General features: G+C 37.1%; 1 protein-coding gene across 2 annotated transcripts in view; it reads right to left on the minus strand.

Annotated features, from left to right (window-relative positions):
- LOC123548787 (axoneme-associated protein mst101(2)-like) overlaps nucleotides 1-12,038 on the minus strand; it is a 26,715-nt gene extending 14,677 nt beyond the window's left edge. The window contains exons 1-2 of one of the 2 annotated variants that reach the window (XM_045336326.2): nucleotides 11,954-12,038; nucleotides 195-313 (exon numbers count right to left, since the gene is read on the minus strand). In XM_045336326.2, the coding sequence (XP_045192261.2) occupies nucleotides 195-205 (11 nt within the window). In that variant the 5' untranslated portion in view covers nucleotides 206-313; nucleotides 11,954-12,038. The remainder of the gene's footprint in view (nucleotides 1-194; nucleotides 314-11,953) is intronic. The other variant, XM_045336327.2, reaches the window with a different exon arrangement.
- Between the last annotated feature and the right edge of the window lie 692 nt (nucleotides 12,039-12,730).

Below are 12,730 nucleotides of genomic sequence, written 5' to 3' on the forward strand. Positions count from 1 at the left end.
TTTGACGGGCATTTTCTCAATAAAACACTTGGGTAGAACCACAGGTTTTTCCTATTAGCCAGCTTGATGGCTTTCCCAACTCGAAGAATTTTGCACCCAAAGCGAGGTTTCAAACCCACATGGGTGAGGATGACTTGATTTAACCACTTGGCCGTTGAACCTTCCATAATTGTAAATAAAGTATAGGTACTTACAAAAAAGGCATTTCTCCTCCTTTGAAATTTCAAACGTACAAAAATGGCGTTCTTTCTCACTTCGGATACAAAGAATGGTTTCTGTTCTGTATATTCCTTTGTATATGCACATACGTACACTGCAAAAGAAAGCGAGGTCTCCGTGACACCAACATTTGTGCAACTAAACTCCCTATTACTAGGGGTTAACTAATCAGGTCAGAACTAAACAGGCACACAAAGGACAAACTAGGCATTTGAATGACAACTTTTTATGCATGGCTTATAAAGTAAAATTTAGTAGTGACTAACAATTATGGAAACTGATGTATTCATAGTTGGGCTCAGAAAATTCTATAAAAGCAAGGTGTTCTGCAGGACAACCTACTATGGATTTACACTGGTCCTGTCACAATTCTTTTTTGCCAAAAACGTCTAGTATAAAGACTAGTAAGAACAGTAGAAACTTGTGGACTACTGAGCATCTAGCTAATGCAATCATAATGCAGTACTTGGGGAGATTCATTAAATACTGAAGTAAAAGGAGCAATTCCAAAGCTGTGGTGAGGAACACCTGAATCATATTGTGCATTTTAATTGACCTGGCGGGGCGGGGTTTCATGACGGTCCACTGCATTATTGTGCAGGATATGTAGCATATTCGGCAACCTGATTTCTTATTCAGTGGCCATCTACCTTACATTGTAACCAATGTACATTGTATTGATTTTAGTCGTTGGTTACCGAAAGATTATGGAATTAAACAATTATATTGCTCTACCTACTTTGCACGTTTTTTTTTTATATTACCATTATTTGCAGAAGTCAGAGATTAACTCCGCCCCGCCATGTTGAATAAAACACACAATTATATTCAGACTGAAATTACATTAATATTATACACTATGTTCTGTTTTATTGCTTTTGTGAAATAAGAAAATGTTTATACACCAAGATATTGCAAGCATGCTTGTCGTGACAAATGAATTAGACTGCACTGCAATCTTTTGTCCCCTATCAGTTTTATTGTCAAGTCATTGGTCTATCTGTCCATCTATCAGCCACAAAAACTGGATTCTGTCATATTCTTATAGTAGTCGCAACTTGACCGCAATGGTTGACCTTCTGCTGATTATTCATATCAATTATTTCATTGTAGAAATAAAGGTTGATGAGGGTATCTATATATATTTATATGGAAATAGTTTGTATACAGTGCATTATCAAAGTATGTATACTTACATTTGATCAGTTAAAACTTTCCAATACACTAATTTATAATTACACACATTTATCTGTACAATATCTCATGCAGCTCATGTTTTACGTACACTCCTTTTCAATAATAGGTAGCGCCTCATTATGTATTATAATGCAAAGGTCAACCATCGGGGTCAAGTTGCGTCCACAATAGTTTGAATGAAAACTTGTTCACAGTTAAACAAAAATAAGGAGAATATGTACTGGCATTTTATTTTTATCCATTTATATATGAAAATTTGTTCATCTATGTATCTGTCTGTCCATCAGTCACAAAAGATAGACAAGAGATAACTTTTAACGTACATAAAGAATATTTCACGAAATCTGGTAGATTAGTATGCGCATTAGTATTTATATTCAGTTATTTCCAATAATATAGTCATCGATAATAAATATAGAAGATGAATTAACAATGGACTGTTAATATCTGTTAAGAAATAACTGTCATTTTAAAAATATATTACAACAAGAGGGCCATGATGGCCCTATATCACTCATCTGAGTTAAGTTGCTTGCTTGAACAGTTAAAAGTTTCTACTAAATATATACAGACAAGTAATGTGTACGTGTGAGTGTTTTTCTGTTTTCTTTTCTTTTTAGGGGGTCGGGGTGGAAGTGGGGGGGTAAGGCATTGGGGAAATGATGTGATATGAGAATCAAATATGTGCCCCCAGGAAAGGGCCATATTTAACCCCAGGGAATATTTGAGCAATTTTGGTAAAGGACTACTGGATGATACAGTATTGATACTACATACCAAAAATCAAAGCCCTAGGCACTGTGGTTTTGGACAAGATGACCTTCAAAGTTTTCCCCTGTATAAGTCTATATAAACCAGGTCTTTTTTTTACTCACCCGGGTGGGGCCATATTTGACCCTAGGAGGATAATTTGAATAATATTGGTAGAGGACTACTAGATGATTCTACATACCAGATATCAAAGCCCTATGACCTCTTGTTTTGGACAAGAATTTTTTTTTTTAAAGTTTTTCCTTTTGGCTGCCATGGCAGAGTTCTTAAAAGTATGTACCAGAATCTTAAAAGACACAGTCAAATAACTTTCTATCAAGAAAAAATAGATTCCTCAAATCACTAATTAAAAGTAAGATAAAAATATCATACGAGTTATAAACAGTCTACATAATGGCATTACACAACAAGAAAATAGCAGCACTTACTCAAATTTTCTACGAAAATGCTGTATTATCTTATGGAAAACTGCAGGAAAGATTCTAAGGGTATTGCCCTCGTAAAAGTACTCTTCAATCAGGTACTGTACAGAAGGCCACTTAATCAAAGGTTCAATACCAGTCTGTTTTTTCTTATACCTATCCTGTCTTTTAATCTATTCTGTCTTTTTAAAAGACATTTCTTTTCAGATCATGAAAAATATCCATAGATACCAGACATCAGCATAAACATGTCATACCCTTAAACTCTATCAAATCTTAAAGTGGATAAAGCTGCTGGTCCTGATCTCATCAAATCTCTTGCCTTATAAGAACCGAGGGAAGAAATTGCTGATGTTTTTCTCAAATTTCAAAAGTCCCTATCTACGGGTTCTCTTTCATCAGACTGGACCTAAGTCATGTGGTACCACAGTTATTAACAGTGACACAAACAACCTAGCAGATTATAGGCTAATTTACCAGACCTGTACTCCATGCATATTGTCTCATTTAACACCTCTTTTCACTTTATCAGACATAATATCATTCACGATTTGCAGAACAGCTTTCAGCTCCTTGAACTTTCTGATAATCTTACTAAATTATTGAGCAAGGACAAACAAACTGATCTTATCATCATGGACTTCTCTATAGCTTTTGACGTGGTTAACCATGCATCTAAAACTTTTATGTAGTAATACATTCAAGAGGATGTTGTCTTTCCCCAGGCAAATAACTGGGTTGAATCTTGGTCATTCTCAAACTATTGTCCTCAATGGCATTTCCTCTGAAGAAGTTCCAGATATATTTGGAGTACTACAAGGCTCTTTTGTTGGTCCTCCTCTTTTTCTGCTTCACATCAATGTGGTCTATTTCAGACTGCAAAACCTTTAAACATAATCCCCGACGTTTTGAAAAACTGCATAGAACTGTGGGACAAAGAGTTACCCCATCAAGTGCCCGAGGTTACATAATTTTAGGAACCATACACTCATAACTTTTAAATATACATTTTATGGAGAGACGTTAAAATCAATACCAAATATGAACAAGAGCTCGTCGAACACGAAATGCCCCCCTTGATGCATTTAGTAATTGCACAAGGAACAGAAATTATATGCTCACAGTAGGTAAAAATCAATGTCAAATTTCAATTCAGAACACAAAAATATGCTTGCGGTCCAAATCTGAAGTCTGTACAATCAGAAATGTGAAAGTAGGTCACTAGGTCAATCTCAAGATCAAATGTCATTGCGGTACACAAAACTATGCCTGTACCTTTAAAAATGTGAAAGTAGGTCACTAGGTCAATTTCAAGGTCAATTTTTTTTTTGTATACAAAACTATGCATGTGGTCCAAATTTGAAGGCTGTAGGTTGAAAAATGTGAAAGTAGGTCATTAGGTCAAAATCAAGGTCAAATTTCATTTCGGAACACAAAACTATGCATGTGGTCCAAATTTGAAGACTGTACCTTCAAAAATGTGAAAGTAGGTCACTAGGTCAATGTCAAGATCAAATTTTTTTTCGGTGCACAAAACTATTCATGTGGTCCAAATTTGAAGGCTGTAGCTACAGAAATGTGAAAGTAGGTCACTACGTCAAGGTCAAGGTCAACTCATGTCAAGGCTCATCTTGCCACTCAAAACCATACATGTGGTCAAAATTTAAATGTTGTAGATTATTGACAAGAAGATTTTAAAGCTTTTACCTATATAAGTCTATATGAACCATGTGACCCCCAGGGCAGGGCCATATTTGACCCTAGGGGGATAATTTGAACAAACTTGGTAGAGAATCACTAGATGATGGTACATTACAAATATCAAAGCCCTAGTCTTTGTGGTTTGAACAAGAAGATTTTCAAAGTTTTTCCCTATATAAGTCTATGTAAACCATGTGACCCCCGAGGCGGGGCCATATTTGACCCTAGGGGGATAATTTGAACAATCTTAGTAGAAGCCTACTAGATGATGTCACATACAAAATATCAAAGCCCTAGGCCCTGTGGTTTTGGACAAGAGGTTTTTTAAAAGTTTTTCCCTATATAAGTCTATATAAACCATGTGACCCCCGGGGCGAGGCCATATTAGACCCCAAGGCAATAATTTGAATCATCTTGGTAGAGGACCACTAGATGATGCTTCATACTAAATATCAAAGCCCTAGGCTCTGTGGTTTTAGACAAGAAGATCAGAAACCATTTTAACTGTTCCTGGCCAATGTGACCTTGACCTTTGATCTAATGACCTCAAAATCAATAGGGGTCATCTGCTGATCATGACCAACCTAACTATCAATTTTCCTGACACTACGCCCAAGCGTTCTTGAGTTACTGCCCGGAAACCATTTTACTGTTCCTGGTCAATGTGACCTTGACATTTGACATACTGACCTCAAAATCAATACGGGTCATCTGCTGGTTATGACCAACCTCCCTATCAACGTTTGTGACCCTAGGCCTATCAAGCGTTCTTGAGTTATCATCCGGAAACCGTTTTACTGTTCAGGGTCACTGTGACCTTGACCTTTAACATATTGACCTCAAAATAAATAGGGGTCATCTGCTTGTCATGATCAACCTCCCTATCAACTTTCATGATCCTAGGCCCAAACATTCTTGAGTTATCATCCGGAAACCGTTTTTCTATTCAGGGTCACTGTGACCTTGACTTTTGACATATTGACCTCAAAATCAATAGGGGTATAAACCACGTGACCCCCGGGGCGAGGCCATATTAGACCCCAAGGCAATAATTTGAATCATCTTGGTAGAGGACCACTAGATGATGCTTCATACTAAATATCAAAGCCCTAGGCTCTGTGGTTTTAGACAAGAAGATCAGAAACCACTTTAACTGTTTCTGGCCAATGTGACCTTGACCTTTGATCTAATGACCTCAAAATCAATAGGGGTCATCTGCTGATCATGACCAACCTAACTATCAATTTTCCTGACACTACGCCCAAGCGTTCTTGAGTTACTGCCCGGAAACCATTTTACTGTTCCTGGTCAATGTGACCTTGACATTTGACATACTGACCTCAAAATCAATACGGGTCATCTGCTGGTTATGACCAACCTCCCTATCAACGTTTGTGACCCTAGGCCTATCAAGTGTTCTTGAGTTATCATCCGGAAACCGTTTTACTGTTCAGGGTCACTGTGACCTTGACCTTTAACATATTGACCTCAAAATAAATAGGGGTCATCTGCTTGTCATGATCAACCTCCCTATCAACTTTCATGATCCTAGGCCCAAACATTCTTGAGTTATCATCCGGAAACCGTTTTTCTATTCAGGGTCACTGTGACCTTGACTTTTGACATATTGACCTCAAAATCAATAGGGGTCATCTGCTGGTCATTACCAACCTCCCTATCAACGTTTGTGACCCTAGGCCTATCATGCGTTCTTGAGTTATCATCCGGAAACCGTTTTACTGTTCAGGGTCACTGTGACCTTGACCTTTAACATATTGACCTCAAAATCAATAGGGGTCATCTGCTTGTCATGACCAACCTCCCTATCAACTTTCATGATCCTAGGCCCAAGCATTCTTGAGTTATCATCCGGAAACCGTTTTTCTATTCAGGGTCACTGTGACCTTGACCTTTGACATATTGACCTCAAAATCAATAGGGGTCATCTGCTGGTCATTACCAACCTCCCTATCAACTTTCATGATCCTAGGCCAAAGCGTTCTTGAGTTATCATCCGGAAACCGTTTTACTACTCAGGGTCACTGTGACCTTGATCTTTGACATACAGACCTCAAAATCATTAGGGGTCATCTGCTGGAGATGACCAACCTCCCTATCAATTTTCATGATCCTAGGCCCAAGCGTTCTTGAGTTATCATCCAGAAACAGATTGGTCTACATTCCGACGACGGACCGACCGACGGACCGACTGATATCTGCAAAACAATATACCCCCCCTTCTTGGAAGGGGGGCATAAATATCTACGGGTGGACATTTCTAAAGACATATCGTGGAACACACACATAAATAAAGTCAGCACAACAAGCAACAAGACATTGGGGTTCATGGCAGAAACATTGTTACAAACAAGAGGACCATGATGGTCCTGAATCGCTCACCTCTTCCCACATGACCCAGTTTTGAGTATGACGTCGATTTTTCTATTATTTGACATAGTGACCTAGTTTTTGAGCTCATGTGACCCAGTTTTGAACTTGACCTAGATATTATCAAGATAAAAATTCTGACCAATTTTCATGAAGATCCGTTGAAAAATATGGTCTCTAGAGAGGTCAAAAGATTTTAATAATTTTAGACCTACTGACCTAGTTTTTGACCGCAGTTGACCCAAATTCAAATTTGACCTAGATATCATCAAGATGAAGATTCAGACCAACTTTCATACAGATCCCATGAAAAGTATGGCCTCTAGAGAGGCCACAAGGTTTTTTTATTATTTGACCTACTGACCTAGTTTTTTATGGCACGTGACCCAGTTTCAAACTTGTCCTAGATATCATCAAGGTGAACATTCTGACCAATTTTCATGGAAATCCATTCACAAGTATGGTCTCTAGAGATGTCACAAGGTTTTTCTATTTTTAGACCTAATGACCTAGTTTTTGACCGCACATGACCCTGTTTCGAACTTGACCTAGATATCATCAAGATGAACATTCAGACCAATTTTCATACAGATCCCATGAAAATATGGCCTTTAGAGAGGTCACAAGGTTTTTCTATTATTTGACCTACTGACCTAGTTTTTGATGGCACGTGACCCACTTTCAAACTTGACCTAGATATCATCAAGATGAACATTCAGACCAATTTTCATACAGATCCCATGAAAAATATGGCCTCTAGAGAGGTCACAATGTTTTTCTATTATTTGACCTACTGACCTAGTTTTTGACCGCACATGACCCACTGTCGAATTTGACCTAGATATCATCAAGGTGAACATTCTGACCAATTTTCATGAAGATCTCATGAAATATATGGCCTCTAGAGAGGTCACAAGGTTTTTCTATTTTTAGACCTACTGACCTAGTTTTTGACCGCACATGACCCAGTTTCGAACTTGACCTAGATATTATCAAGGTGAACGTTCTGACCAATTTTCATGAAGATCTTGTGAAATATATGGCCTCTAGAGAGGTCACAAGGTTTTTCTATTTTTAGACCTACTGACCTAGTTTTTGACCCCACGTGACCCAGTTTCGAACTTGACCTAGATATCATCAAGGTGAACATTCTGACCAAGTTTCATGAAGATCTTGTGAAATATATGGCCTCTAGAGAGGTCACAAGGTTTTTCTATTTTTAGACCTACTGACCTAGTTTTTGATGGCACATGACCCAGTTTCGAACTTGACCTAGATATCATCAAGATGAACATTCTGACCAACTTTCATAAAGATCCCATGAAAAATGTGACCTCTAGAGTGGTCACAAGCAAAAGTTTACGGACGGACGCACGCACGTTTGGACGCACGGACAGACGACGGACGACGGACACTGCGCGATCACAAAAGCTCACCTTGTCACTTTGTGACAGGTGAGCTAAAAAATGGGCATATCCACTCCCTTGCCTACTCAATCCCTTGTCCAGCTTCAACTTGAGTATGCACCAACGGTTTGGTTAACTAACATTAACCCTTACATTTCTATAATGAACTTGTCCAGCTTTCAACTCGGACAGTACCATTAACTGTTAAAAGGGGTGCTTTCCAAAAATATCCTGACTGAATGGCGAACAGTGCAGATCTTGACGAAATTGTGCACTACCACATTATGGTGATCTAAATTCAATTTAAGTTTCATAGTTCTAGGTCAAATATATCACAAGTTATGAAGCAGAAATTGCCATATTTATAGTACCCTATATAGTTAACACTAGAAACTTCTAAGGGCTTCTGGTGTTACTTGGGCAATCTGACTGAAACTTGATGGGCTGCATTTCCCTATTGTGGTGAACATGTATATGAAATTTTATTTAAATATTCCCAACCACTTCCTAAATATGGCTCTGGACGGAAAGACGGATGGAAGGATGGACAACGCCAAAACTGTTTCCCTCCGCCTTTGGCGGGGGATAATAAACTTGTCAATTATGATAATACATTCACTTTGTTGTACTGTTTTTAAGCTTTTTTAACTTCATTTTCATCATTTTGCCATTATTTAAAATGCCAGACTTCTGTTTTTATTCGTTGAAATTATAGTTATGAAACTATCCAGATTATGGTTTGAATTCAGTCTAGCATTTGTTAACTGGTAAGTATTGCTATCTTAGGTAAACAAAAATTACACTATTCATAAACAAATTGATTTCCAGACATGTAGAAAAAACTCTAGAGAATAGGCTAGGCTAGAACACAACACTGCCTTTATTCATTCATTAATTTTGAACATGCTGATCTTTGCATTAACACATTCAGCCACGTTCTACTACCTTAGCATAACACATACTATTTTTCATTGTGTCAGCAAGTGCTGTTGTTGCGATTTGACCCTTGTAAACCCTTGAGATGAGATTAGGTAATATTTTAAGGCTGGGTAGTCTACGTTTTACAGCTGCAACCATCAAATAATCAAACAAGAGCTCTACAAAGGGGGCAATATATGCCTAATGGATCAAGATCGAGTGGAGGAAGTAAAATTTAAACAATTTTTTTTTCTTCGGTGTGTGTGGGGGTGGGGGGGGGGAAGGGTGCAGGGATGTAATGTGGCAGTGTGTATGCTCATTGCCACCTACCTACATGCCAAGTTCAAAGTCAATATCTTGAATGGTTATTAAATTATGCTCTGGACATGAAATACAACAGGCAGATTTTACCTTGCTGTAACCATGACCTTTGACCTTCCAACCTACTTCATGCGTTCAAATACTAAGGCACAAAAATATAAAAGTGACTTTTGGCAGAGTGTGTGTTGGGAGTAATGTGTTAATGTGGGTTGCTGTACTTCTCAAATCACCTCATCACCAACCACCTGTATTCCAAGTTTAAAGTCAATACCTTCCATAGTTTTAAGTTGTGTTCTGGACAAAGTTCATGCACTATGCACATTGTTTAAAAGCAACCTACCTATAGGCCAAGTTTGAAATCAATACCTTGAGTGGTAAGCAAGTTATGCTTGCACACAAAATATGACAGATCTGATCTTGCTGTGTCCTTGACCTTTGACCTGCAGACCTGGTTCATGCACTACGCACATCATCTCATTGCCACCTACCTATATGCTAAGATTGAAGTCCACCAACCTGGTTCATAAGTGCTCTCGCAAACTAGCAATTTTAAAGTCAATATGGTAATTTGAATATTTATCAAGTTATGCTTTGGACACAAATAGGACAGTCAAATTTGACCTTAAAGCTCCATTTGTGACCTTGACCTTTGACTGACTGTCATGGTGCATGTACTCTGCACATCTCAATGCCATTTACCAATATGCCAAGTTTAAAGAGAATACTTTAAATGGTTACTGATTTATGCTCCAGACACAAGTATGACGGATGCACAGACAGACAGATGGAGAGACACATGTGCCAACACATAATTATGATAACAGCATGGAGTTTATTAATAATTTAATTTATAAATTATTTTAAAATTGATCCAGCAGTTTCACACAAGAAGATTTTTAATGTTTCCACTATATATACATTTAGGAAAAATAACCTCGCCATGTTTTTTGATGAATCAAAATAATTTGAATAATCCTGGTAGAGGATCGCACAAGGAGCATTTGTGTAAAATTATGTTAAAATTGGGCCAGCAGTTTCACACGAGTAGATTTTTTAAACTTCCACTATATACAAATAGGGAAAAGTGACCATGCCACCCAGCGGCCATGTATTTTGAGGAATTCGTATAATTTGAACAATCTTGGTAAAGGGTCACACATGGACCATTTGTGTAAAATTATATTAAAATCGGGTCAGCAGTTTCACACAATAAGATTTTTAAATTTTCCACTGTATAAATACATACAGAGAAAAGTGACCACACCCACTGGGGGCATTTTTTTGACGAATCGGTATTATATGAACAATCTTGGTAGAGGGTGACATAAGGACCATTTGTGGGAAATTATTTTAAAGTTGGACCATCCGTTTAGGAGATGGGACTATTTTAATATTTATTAAAATATTTAATTGACGACGACAGCATTTCCAGTTTATTTGATTCGTAAGTTCTTTACCTGTCCTGTATTTATCTGTCGTCCTTATTCATTGGTTTAATTTAAAACGTGATTTCTTATTGGTCGAATAGTTTATTTAACAACGTGCAAGGGTTTTCGCGCCACTTCTTGAAAAATTTTGAGATCGTGTCACAATCTCGTATAAAATTATTTTTAGCTCTGGCAGCCCCTATGTGCAACCAAGTGGAACAGTTTGAACAAGTTTGGTAGAGGACCATCCAAGGAACATCCATTCCAAGTTTCATCAAAATCCATTAAGTGGTTTTGGAGGAGATGTCATTTATCCTGTTTTCTCATATTCTCGGGGGCCTAAGGGGTTGTTTTTATTCCCAGTAACAGAATAACATTTCCATAAACAGCATTTGGGTGTTATTTTGTAGAAAATTCACTTGTCTTTCAGATAGAGTCATAAAATGTTACTGAAATTATCTCATTTAATTATTTTGTTACTGTATTTGATACCACCCTCACCCGCAGAAATGGACCAAGAGTTTCTCGTATTCCCATGGATTTAGATTTGAATTTTCATCACAGATAAGTTGTAGAATTTAAAACATTAAAATTAGCATTGTGTTATAAAATGAAATATTCTGTAGTAAATACATCAAGAAATATTACAATTAATTGCATAATCAATAATTTATGGCAAATTTGCTGACACCACCAGAAAAAAATAAGGATTTTTTTGAAAATTGAGTAAAATGCCGATAGTTTCGTCAATATGCATTCAAATCACTTGAAATTTTCAGTGTGTCAGTTTTGTACCATTCCTGTCTAGAAAATAACAAACATTAGATTATTTGACAACTTGAAGGCAAAAAACGAGAATATGAGAAACCCTGAGAATATGAGAAACAGGGAAACACAATTGTTGACAACAGACGACTTGACAGACGGACCCACAACAATGATCACAATTGCTCACCATGAGCACTTTGTTGTCAGGTGATCTAAAAATGGATTATTCATCATAAACTCAGTATACACGCATTGTGCTAATCTGTACTAGGCCCTATACTTTGTCGTCCGTAAATTTTACTGTCCAAAAATAGTTACACTTAATTGGCACTGAATATTCTTTTCATATAATGAAGCTGAATAAGAAAGAAAAAATGGCAGCCTGGTAAAGCGATTGATTGTCAGCAGTACTTACTAACAGTACGTACGGATAAAGCTGTCAATCTAAAAATGTGCTGTCTACTTGAACTTTTTCGAGAATATTTGGCGGTGCGATCAAGTGTAACACATCAATGGATATCGTTGTCATCACGGTCAGACGAAAGGTTATAATACACTAAATATGTACTATTTTCCACCAACATATTATTATTATTATTATTATTATTATTATTATTATTATTATACCAGATTTATGATAAACACGTTCAAAGGCGCTTTACATATACTGCAGCTTTACATATACTGCAGACAGACAGAGTGAGATAAAGCCCCCAGAACTGACAGAAAGAACTTTTCAGATACAGACGAGTATATATAATATATAAAATGTACAATATTCACAGTGTTGTGACGAAAATTCAGGCCCATCTTTCTGATTAAAAATCCTTATCTCATTTTGAAGAATTATTTCAAGCCTGAAAAAAATCATGGAAGTATCAAAGTGTTTTACTTAGCAAAATAAAACCTTCTCTCGCATTTAACTTATAGGTGCAAAATGCATAGTTTGAGTAAGTCAAGGGCAATAACTCTGAATCCAAAACAAATTCACATGCTGAGTAATATTCCTATATGGTTTCATGACACTAGGCCAAATATGTTTGAGAAATATGCAACACAATTTATTAACACTTTTACATGTTTTTTTTTTACTAAGGCAATGACCATAACTCTGGCCTGGCTGAGTGAAATCTCGAACTGGTGCATAAGTTCGCAAGTTATAAAACATTTCCCAAATGTTTTATGATTCTAT

Source organism: Mercenaria mercenaria, chromosome 6 (genome assembly GCF_021730395.1).
Source record: "Mercenaria mercenaria strain notata chromosome 6, MADL_Memer_1, whole genome shotgun sequence".
NCBI classification, from domain to species: domain Eukaryota; kingdom Metazoa; phylum Mollusca; class Bivalvia; order Venerida; family Veneridae; genus Mercenaria; species Mercenaria mercenaria.